The sequence below is a fragment of the Coturnix japonica genome, chromosome 9, assembly GCF_001577835.2.
Source record: "Coturnix japonica isolate 7356 chromosome 9, Coturnix japonica 2.1, whole genome shotgun sequence".
NCBI lineage: Eukaryota > Metazoa > Chordata > Aves > Galliformes > Phasianidae > Coturnix > Coturnix japonica.
In genome coordinates, this window is record NC_029524.1 from 20,910,316 (window position 1) to 20,921,049 (window position 10,734).

The 10,734-nt window shown below is 47.7% G+C and overlaps 3 protein-coding genes across 6 annotated transcripts in view; 2 read left to right on the top strand and 1 right to left on the bottom strand.

Annotated features, from left to right (window-relative positions):
* The window catches only part of MED12L (mediator complex subunit 12L), a 90,772-nt gene that overhangs the window by 27,670 nt on the left and 52,368 nt on the right, over positions 1–10,734 (bottom strand). For all 4 annotated transcript variants that reach the window (XM_015872148.2, XM_015872149.2, XM_015872147.2 and 1 more), the window contains 2 exons: positions 526–673; positions 6–124 (listed from right to left, as the gene is read on the bottom strand). In XM_015872148.2, coding sequence (XP_015727634.1) covers positions 6–124; positions 526–673 — 267 coding nt within the window. The remainder of the gene's footprint in view (positions 1–5; positions 125–525; positions 674–10,734) is intronic.
* Positions 1,411–5,420, top strand: P2RY12 (purinergic receptor P2Y12). The gene is made up of 2 exons (XM_015872153.2): positions 1,411–1,739; positions 2,935–5,420. The coding sequence occupies exons 1-2, from the start codon at positions 1,518–1,520 to the stop codon at positions 3,976–3,978; spliced, it is 1,266 nt and encodes a 421-aa protein (XP_015727639.1). The 5' UTR covers positions 1,411–1,517; the 3' UTR covers positions 3,979–5,420.
* P2RY13 (purinergic receptor P2Y13) lies at positions 3,996–7,189 on the top strand. Its single transcript, XM_015872157.2, has 2 exons — positions 3,996–5,548; positions 6,026–7,189. Exon 2 carries the CDS (start codon positions 6,039–6,041, stop codon positions 7,062–7,064), a length of 1,026 nt encoding a protein of 341 aa, XP_015727643.1. The 5' UTR covers positions 3,996–5,548; positions 6,026–6,038; the 3' UTR covers positions 7,065–7,189.

The following is a 10,734-nucleotide window of genomic DNA, read 5'->3' on the forward strand; positions in this document are numbered from 1 at the left end:
AGTACCTGAGATGTCACCTGGTGTTGGTCAAAATACGACAGCTGCTGGAGCTTTGTGAGCACAGTCTCTAGAGTTGGAAACGCTTCTTGTTTGTTCTTCCTGGCTTTTTGCCCTTCATCCCCAACTTAACAGATAAAAGATTATTTTGGTCATTTTACACTTAATGGAGCCCTAGTAGCTATACATTACTATTGCTTTATAAGACATTTAACAGGAAAAAAAAATGTCACTTATGACTACATAAAATCCTTCTTCCCTCAGTTTTCCACATGACAACAGGAAAGCTACTTTAAGGTCATCAGCATAAAAAAAGTGACACTTAATAACAACTGGAAAATGGCCACATTGTTTTACTGGGAAGGCCAGCAGTGCATATTACTGCCCAGCCAGAGCACTGAACTCCAGGCTTTATCCCCACACCACAAGCAGGGCAGGGCAGGGCAGCAGGCTGCGCCTCATGTTGGGGCAGCACAGCTCCCATGATCTCTGCTACGGGCTACCAGACAGCAGTGTGAAAGCATTTACCACCCATTTCAGTAGTACTCTTCTTATTCAGAATCTTCAGGATGTCTTTGGTAATCTTCTTCAGCTGATGTCTTGCTTCATCACGCTCCTTGCCAACGCCGTAGAGAAGAATCATGCGCTGGTTACACTCATGACTTGAAGATTCATCCTGAAAAAAGCAGCAGTGAAGTCTCTCATCACTGTTCTGCCATGGCTTGCAGAAGCCCAGCAGCCCAGGCTGCAGCGAGCAATAACAAATGTTTCATTGCAAAAAGCATCTCCAGCTGTTATGGCCGTGGAGGAAACAGCACCAAGTGAAACTGCCAGGTTCAGAACACAGGGAACACATGCCAGCTGGTACCACACATCCCTATGGATCTACAAAGACAGCCAGGAGATGCACACCATGCCCATCCCCATCTCCGTGGCAGGCAGTGCTAAGCACGCAGAGCACAAGTCCAGCAGCTGCTCCTCACTTCTCTCACCGTGTACAACCCCACCAACAAGAAGATGCCGTCCAACACTTAAGACTGTATTTTTTATAAATCCCAAAGAAACTGAAACACATACAGTTTACTGAAACTCTAAGCAGTTACATTTAGTCTTCTACTACCACGTATCACACAGAGCTGATGCCAAATACCTAACTTTAAAACTAAGAACTGCTCAGCAAGTGATAAAAGGTGTGAATCTTTCTTACAAAATCTTACAAAATAAGATCACCTCCTCCAATCACTGCTTCTCTTTACACAATGAGACCACCCACAGTTTTCAAGCAAGGAGGGCCGTGTAGAAAATTAATAATAAATGACTCCACACAAACCACAAGGCACAGAGACGGGAGCACAACTCTGCACTCAGGAAAGTTGCACCAGCTTACGAAATATGCGATACAATCTCTTTTAAAAATAGCAGCTCTATTTGTAGGTCGAAAGCAGGAAGTAAACCTCTAATTATTTAGAAAACTCTATTTCTCTCTGTGTGTTCTGAAGGAAACAAAAGCAGAAGCGCTGATGGCGTCACCTGGGATCAGCAACTGTCCCCCCCTGGCTAAGGAGCCAGACCCAGCTCACCAGCGGCCCCGGCACAGCAGCAGCCCCAGCACAGCAGCAGCTACAGCCTCCCCCAGCTCCGGGCACGCACAGAGAGCTGCTGCTGCACCAGGAACCGCAGTGACACCAGTGCCACCGCAGAGAACAGCCCAGCACAGCAGCGCTGCTTGGCAGCACGCAACGGTAACCCTCTCTCTGATTTCTGCTTTTCTTCTGATCTTGCATACCTGGGAAATCCTTGCTCTGTTAGGACTGGATGTGGCAGCTGGATCTGCCACACACTTCAGGGCAGAAGCAGATTCCAATATGCCTCTCAAACCCTTATAGACAGAAAAGAAGCTTGGCAGCTCTGTGAGGGCCGTGTCGGGATGCTCAGGTGCTGGCTGACCTTGCTTACAAAGACAGAGCTGCTCCTGAAAGTGGCCCCTCTGAGGTCATGCAGTGCCCACCTGCCTCTCACACTGGGCACAGCACGGCCCTGCCAGCTCCAGGGCTGCCGATGGCTGCAGCGCCTGCAGTGCCACATTGCTCCATGCCATGGGGTCGGTCAGTGCTTTCTGCAGCACCACATTGGATGGAACAGCTGATTTAGAAAAGTGACAGGAGAAACTAGTTGTGATGCTGTAAATTAATTCCTACACAAGTAAAGCTACAAAAGCCTTCACAGACCACGCTGGCAAACCTGCACCCGCTGCAGTAACACAGCGATGTCTGAGTGCTGGCATCTCAGCTGCGGGGCACCTAGAAGCCTCTCCTTTGGGCAAAACCATGCTGGGAGCCTGCAGGGCAAGCAGCCACCCCTGTGTCTGGAGGACGTGTGGCAGGAGTGGCAGAGGTATCTGAGAGCAGGGCTGGGGTGCAGGCAGCCAGAGCAACAGAAACAAGGAGGGGCACTGAACTACTTTCACATCATCTTCACTCTGTCAAATCTGCAGCCAAAAGGAGTTCTGCTGCTACCTCTTCTCCACATTAAGGATGTGGAAAACAATGTTTGCCCTTTCTCCTTGTGAGCAGAGGATGCAGCTCAGGCAGTTGCTGCCACAGCCCCCACACAGCCAAGTACTGGCAGCCCCACAGCCCATCACAGTGCCAGGATCCTGCTCATCCTGCCCCACACCTCCACACAGCCCCTGCTAGGCCAGGACCCAACAGAGCAGAACAGCAGCTCCCCTCGGTCTGCCTCCTGGTGTGGCCATGCCCAGCACTGCCTGCTCCGACTCGCCATCCTGAGAGGAAAGCAATGCAGGTGGCAAAGTCCAACAGAAAGGCTCACTGCATAAAAATGAAAAATAGACTAAGAAGGCTGAAATCATAAAAGACAGAACATCCAGCTTCACTTCTTTACTTTTCTTCTTTTGTTGTTTTTGTTTTTTACAAGGAGGGTGGAAAAGACGAAATGCAAACAAAAGCCACAAGCAACTTCAGCCACTCTATCAATGGCAGCAACTGCACCAGCGATAACAGAATCAGACATGTCATCTTCCCTTTGCTTTACACCCTTCTCTTCCTGGTGGGTCTCACTATGAATGGCCTGGCAACGTGGATCTTCTTCAAAATATCAAGTAAATCCAATTTCATCATCTTCCTCAAGAATACTGTCATATCTGACATCCTCATGATTCTGACTTTTCCATTTAAAATCCTCAGTGATGCACAGTTGGTACCGTGGGCACTGAGAGGGTTTGTGTGCCAGGTCAGCCAGGTCATATTTTACTTCACCATGTACATCAGCATCTTGTTTCTTGGGCTGATAACCATTGATCGCTATCAGAAAGCCACCTCGCCATTCAGAACATCGACCACAAGGAGCCTCCTAGGTGCCAAGATGCTTTCCATGGCAATTTGGATATCGATGTTTACTCTTTCATTACCCAACATGATTCTATCGAACAAGAAAAAAACTCCTGAGAACGTAAAGAAGTGTGCTCTCCTGAAATCTGAGTTTGGCTTAGTCTGGCATGAAACTGTAAACTACATCTGCCAGTTTATCTTCTGGGTTAATTTAATGGTCATAGTTGTATGCTACATACTTATAAGCAAAGAACTGTATAAATCCTACCAGAGGACCAGGTGCACGGGAAGACCATCAAAAAAGTCTGTAAATCTGAAGGTTTTTATAATAATCGCAGTGTTCTTCATTTGTTTTGTGCCATTCCACTTTACCAGAATTCCCTACACTTTGAGCCAAACAAGAAATGTTTTTGACTGTTCTGCAATGAACACCCTGTTTTACTTAAAGGAGAGCACGCTGTGGCTGACATCACTAAACGCTTGCCTAGATCCATTCATTTACTTTTTCCTTTGCAAGTCGTTTCGAAAGTCCTTGCTGGGCATGCTGTGCAAGCACTCCACATCACCAGAACTGTCAGCTCAAACAGCGGCGCTGGATGAAAGAGACGACACTGAGGATACCCCGGTTTAGCACAAAGAACCACCCACACCCCTGCCTGGCCAGGGGGGGCAGAAGAATCCTGCTAAGGCTAACTACAATTTCACCTGCACCTTCACAAATTGCCCTACAGATGAAACAGACCCATGGAACCAACATCGCCGCTCACAAAAAGGACAACAGTTCGGACAGCTGGATACCACAAGAGCACCGTCTGCTCACAGGCTCCACGTCTGACCGAGCTGGAGGAAAAAGTTTGAATTTATAGTTGGAGCTGTAAGAAAAAATTAAACCAGAGTCACAGAACACTACAGGACAGATGAGCTGCAGGGATTTTGCAGAAACAGCTTAATTTGGGCCAGCAGAAAGTCCATGACAAAGAAGGAATGGATGTAAATAAACCCCATAACAAAGGTAGCTTTTCAGTACGGGAAGTTGTCACTTAGCATGCAATCACCAGACAAACAGAAATGCAGCACACGCTAGGTAAGCTGTTTGCCTGTGCAGATTTCTGGTAACAGCACAATGTTTTGCTTATCTCAGTATACGCTCACAATTCTTAACCCACTGGCCCAAAATCAGTCATTGTACATCACAAGAAATTACTCCACAGTCAGGCTTATTTTGATGTGACTTCAATCTTCAAATACTTCACCTTAGTAGTTAAAAAAATAACTTCTATAGAGAAAGATACATTGCATTTAAAATGCACAAAGGCTTGATTTACAGAACATTTAGATCTTAGGGAAAGAAAGACTCACGGTAAAATCTTTACTAATCACTAAGGACCGCTCTCTTGCACTAAACAATAATTTTAACCACTTCTCTTCATTTGGAAAAGAGAGAACAGGCAGGCTGGAATTTTCAGGAGCAATCATCATACAAACCCTAAGCTGATGAGATGGATTAGGGCTCATTTATCATCACTGCAAAACAGCTCCCATTCAGAAACATGTGCCACCACCACATAAGTGTGCAGACTGGGCACCCAATGTCCTGCCTACCCTCCTCCGATGGTTTCTGCTCCTTGGTGGGGCACAGGGAGTTTTCAGGACTGATATCCAACTTCCTAAAGCATTCAAACACAGTTCACGCGTCAGCAATCAGCCTTGGAGCCAACACAACCTGTCAGCACAAACCAAGGACTTCACAAAGCCTCCTGTGCACAGATTACACTTCAGTGCATTCCAGCATCAAAAACAGGGCACTGTTATTTCCCCAGAACCAGCGTGCAGTCACTTCACTGCATGCTTTCAGCACCAGCCTGGGGCCCAGGAGGGGCGTGCAAGATTCCTAACACAATGCCCACATTTCTTGCACCTACGGATGGAGAGAAAGCAGCAATTATCCAGCAGATGCCTCTCCTGGTCAACTGGAGACCAAAAGGAAGACAGAAAAGCAACAAAAAAACATGATTAAGTAACTCGGTATGTGAAAATGAGGAAGGAAACGACACACCACCACCAGCAGAAAAGGTCTCTTCTTTCTACACGTTTCCTCGTTCTTATAACTTTGCTCCAGACTCCTGTCTGCAGAGGAACAGCAGATGGACTGGAGATAACCAGAGACCCTCCGTGAAACAGAAGCTGCCAGCTGTGCTCAGGTATTTGCACTCTTGCAGCATTGCCGTGGCGTGGCGGGGCACTCGGGTGTCAGGTTTGCAGATGTGAGGCTGACAGCCAGCAGCGTGCATCTTATTCTCAAAAACACTGTTAAAATTTGTGCTGAGAAAGGAAGGATGGTGTGTGCTGGGTGCGAAATACCAGAATTTGCTTTCCCAGAGGCACGTGGGAAGCTTTTCAGCCCCAACCATAAAATCTGTACTCCATGTCAGAATATGTTTCCAAGTAAAGACAAATGGTTCTCTGGGCATTCTACCGCTATAACCTTTCAGCTCTCTGCTACTCTGTAAACAACTCAACCTTCAACAGAGGTTTACATTTAAAGTTGGTCAGTTTGTTTAACATGCGCTTGGGAAGCTTTGTGTGCTGTTGTAAAAGTCTGCTGATCTCAATGAGCAACATGCCATCCTGAATGCAAACTGTCACGCTTTATGTTGTCTCTCTCCTTTTTATCCAAGCCTATTTTGAAAGATGGGAGACTTTGCAAATGAGAGTTCCAGCAGTAACTTCAGCACCTCCTCCACACCATGCCACCGCGGCACTGCACTCACCCACCTGGTCTTCCCAGTGCTCTACACGATCATCTTCCTGCTGGGACTCACACTGAACAGCCTGGCTATCTGGGCTTTCTTCCATATTCCAAGCACATCAACTTTCATTGTCTACCTGAAAAATACCTTAGTATCTGATTTTATAATGACTCTGATGCTTCCTCTGAAAATCCTCAGGGACTCTGGCCTGGGACCGTGGCAACTAAAGGCCTTTGTCTGTCGCTTTTCAGCCGTAGTATTTTATGACACCATGTATATCAGCATAGTGCTCCTCGGTCTCATTGCTTTCGATAGGTTTCTCAAGATCGTGAGACCTTTCGGGAAGTTCTGGGTGCAACAAGTGAGTTCAGCAAAGATCCTCGCGGGTCTGACCTGGCTCTTCTTCCTGGTTCTCTCTGTGCCAAACATGATCTTATCGAACAAGAAAGCAACACCGCAGTCAGTGAAGAAGTGTGCCTCGCTGAAGAGCTACCTTGGACTCAAATGGCATGAAGCTGTCAATTACATCTGCCAGTTTGTCTTCTGGGCCGTTCTCATTCTTATGCTTGTATTTTATGTAATTATTGCCAAAAAGGTGTATGAGTCTTACTCAAAAACACAGAAGAAAGAAAGCAAAAAGAATCAAAGGGTCAAGGGGAAAGTATTCATCATTTTCACCGTGTTCTTCGTCTGCTTTGCCCCCTTCCACTTCAGCAGGGTTCCCTACACCCTGAGTCAAACAACAACTCGGATGGACTGCCACCTGCAGAACCAGCTTTTTATCGCTAAGGAGAGCACTCTCTGGCTGGCTGCCACAAACACCTGCATGGACCCTTTGATATACATGTTCCTGTGCAAACCATTCCTGGAGAAGATACTATGCAGGAAAATGAACACACTTCAGAGAACAGTTCGTATGAACCCAAGAACCGAATTGGACACAGGAACCTTGGCCATCGAATCTTGATTCTGTGGCTTCATGCTCCAGAGACTTTGCAAACCCACAGAGAAATTAAGAAATTTGTTTCACTGCTGCTGTAGAAAACTGAAGGGTGGTGTTGCTGTAACACTTAATAAAAAGGGCAGGCTGGATTTCCATAGTTATGCTTACTCCTTAGCCACAGCAGGTGAAAAGCTACACCTCAAACCATCAGCTGATCTTACACAGGTCTTTCCCCAATCTGTTCCCCTTCTCGTTGACACCCCATCAGTAACCAAAGCCGGGAAAGCCCAGCTGTGTTTGAGATGTGCCTGCCTGGCCACAGTGCCGCTGCACTCGTACCACAGAGATGTGTATCGCTTTGGATCACTGATGACTTCACAGCTGTAACCACATCAATCTGAACTGCCTGCATCAATGATGCGTAACGCTGATCAGCTTGTAGCCCTGCGCTGCTGCTCTGCAGGTAAAAAGAGCAGAGGCTTTGCTGATTCGGTCGTCAGGTCACATCCACTCCACAGAATACAAGTGGTTGTCTATGAATTAACACACCTTCATATCACTTAAGAACAAGCTATGGAATTATTTTATCTGCTTTACACAAAACAAACAAAAAACCAACATTTCTTATTAACACTTCACAGCTCAGTGGCTACAGCTGCTTCCAACAGTTTAGCTTTATCTGGGAACAAAACCCAGAAGGTTTCACCCCGGCACCAGGCCGGCTGGCAGGGCACAGGGTGGGGAGGAGGAAACGCACTTGGCGGAGGGAAGGAGGCCACGCTCCTTGTCCCTACCCACCTCCCACACAACTACCTTCCTGCCACCTACCCACTTCCTCACCCTTCCTCTCCACCCCAAAGAGAAGTTAGCAGAGGGCTCTGTGGCTCTGCTGCACCTCAGTCCCTGAGCAGCTGATGAGGCTGGGCCAGCAGAGGCCCCAGGATTGCAAAGGGCAACTGCTCAGATGACATGGTGCTGCAGAAGCAGCCACAGGAAAGCATTACCGCTTGCTCCCTTCCACTGGCCTTGCTGCTTATCGTAACCCCACTGCCACCCCTGCTGTTCAGTGTACCCCTACTGCTTCCTGTGCCCCCACCACCCCTACTGCCCCACCACATCACACTGTACACTCCCTGCAGCACTCCCACCTGGTTACACCACAGGGAGCCCAGTACCACATCCAGACATCCTGAGGAGCCCAGCACCATGCCGAGATGCACCAGGCCCTATTGCAAGCTACCCTTCTCAGGCTCTCATGCCAGTCTGCTGCCCACTGCACATGCCAGATGCTATGATTACCACTCAGTTACTGCTTTTAGACTGCCTATTTATAGTAGCATAATGCAGTCATACAGGTTGCTCCATACTGCTTGATCTTTCCAAAGTTGTCCATAGATTATCGCATGTAACTCCATCTGTCTGTAGGACTCCCTGTCTCTACCACACAGTGGATGCACCACACAGCAACTTCAGCTCATATATCTCCTCTGCTATGCACAGTAATGCTTTCCTTAATACAACACCCATTTAGAGCTGGAAACTGAACTCATCCCTAGTCAGCTTCCAATTGTTTCTACACTGCTCCACAAATCATGGTTTTCTCAAATGGTGCCTTCCCCACACGATTAAATACTATCTAGGAATTAATTTTTCTCTCTCCACACACGCGCAGTATTTAAGAGGATTAATTTGGCTACTTTAGTTGAAGTAAATATACCAAATTCTTAGCTGTTAAAACAACCATCAATTTAGCAACTGCCTAAAGAAATGCACGTTTCTACTGCTCAGATCACAGCACTCCCATTAATGCTGTGTGCACACCTGCAGCACACAGGCACACACCAGCAGCCTGTGCCTACAGGTGGGTGTAGCCACAAAATGGGCAGGGGTGCTCCTTCAGCATGGGGTGTGCCGGAGGTTCCCGAGGATCCTGAGTCATCTGTCCTGCCAAAGCTGCTTGGGACGGTAGTGAGCAGCCAGTGACCAAGGTCTGCCATGGGGAAATGCCCGCTGACCGGAGGACGGGATGTTTAGTTGACCCACGTTCAGGAGCAGCCCCTAAATTCTAACAGTCATACAGTTTTTAGATCCCTGCCTCCTCCTTTTTTGAAGCTCAAAAAATGGCACAGTGCTATTTAATCTCTCACATGAGCAGGAGCGAGCCCCGAGTCCAGGCCTGCCCCACAGTGAGTGGCTGGCAGCAGCACAGCACCAGGGCTTCTCACAGGGCTCTGCCAGAGCCACCGGGAATTGCTCTCACTCCCACAACACCTACAGCTCAGGACGACAGTCAATATTTTTCTAAAACTGAATTTCCCCCAAATTAACTTGGAGAGGTGCTGACACCTCTGCCCCAGAGCTACAGAGGTATTACAGCAGTTACACAGCACAGACCTGGCACACACAGCCCATCATCGTCATGATGCAGCACTGAGGCTTTTCCTTTTCACAGCCAAGTTTGCATTTGCTTGGCTTGTCTACAGTCCAGACAAGGAGTCCCACACAGCCTAGAAGTGGGAAGGCTGGCAGCAGGCCTTGGACTTGCTTGGACAAATGAGCCTAGAGCAGGCTCCCAGGCTCTGGTTTCCCATGAAAACTACTGATACTCGTTCCAAACATTTCACAGCTTGTTGGGTTCCAAAAGGGGAACCACAGGGCACCAGGAAGACCAGTTTTGTAGGACACCCATCGTATTTGGATACACAAAGGCTAGCGTATAGTTTTTCTTATTTTGTATTTTACTTCCTTCCATGAAAAAGGAAGAGCCATTGCCTAAGGCACCTACAACTTAGCCCTCCAGATTTTGTATCAGAGGGACAGTAAGCTCATTACTCAAGACAAGTTCTGCACTTCACATGCCCTGACTGCCCAGCTCCAGTACAAACCTCATGGTACACAGCATACTCTGCTTGGAATACAATAAGATAATTTGTATTGTGAATAAGATCTGGGAAGCCAAGCCCAGTAACCAGGATACTCCCCGTATGACTGTTCATGAGCAATCAGGGCCAGCAGGTTGCATGTGAAGACTGCAGGCTCTCCAACTGACTTCCAGCCTCAGAAAGGATCATCAGCCAGGGGGTGCAGCAGGAGGGACCTACAATGCAGCACAAGGATGAAGAAAGAAAAGAGCTTTCTACAAGTGAGTTCCTAGTTAGCTCCTTCCCTCCCTGCCTGCCTTTCAGTGGCAGCCACCAAGCAGTGACTGTACCAAACCTCCTTAGGAAAGGAGGTGCTGGAGGCTCCCAAAGCATCTCCAGGACCCTGCACCTCCTGCACACTGAAGCACGGCACAGCAGGTTCCACCATCTAATTCAAAAGACAAAAAGTGATTCTCATATATTATCCAGGTGGTTAATCTTCTTAAAAAGTAAGCCCACAGCTTGTACTGCCAATGTGATAGTAAAGGAGTTTTACAGTAAAGCAACACAATAATTACCGTAATGAAGTTGTTCAGACTATTATGTAATCTGAGAATCGCTCTGTAATCATCAGAACACAAGAAGGGACATCCAGCCTTTGAGCAATGATGGTTACAGCTCTCAGTACCAAAGCCCCACATCTCACTGGTGCTGCTTTTACAATAAGCCCCATCCACAGCATCTCCCTTCTGTGCACAGGCCTGCCTAGACCTGCTCCCACCTGAGAACCACCACGCGGCTTCTCCAACTTAGCAGCCTGCAGTGGATGCTGT

Bases quoted from the DNA above. Each gene is read 5' to 3' on its own strand.
- P2RY12 (XM_015872153.2), top strand. From the start codon at position 1,518: ATGGCGTCACCTGGGATCAGCAACTGTCCCCCCCTGGCTAAGGAGCCA. The intron at 1,740-2,934 runs GTAACCCTCTCT...GTTTTTTACAAG, and splicing joins CTGCTTGGCAGCACGCAACG to GAGGGTGGAAAAGACGAAAT.
- P2RY13 (XM_015872157.2), top strand. From the start codon at position 6,039: ATGGGAGACTTTGCAAATGAGAGTTCCAGCAGTAACTTCAGCACCTCC.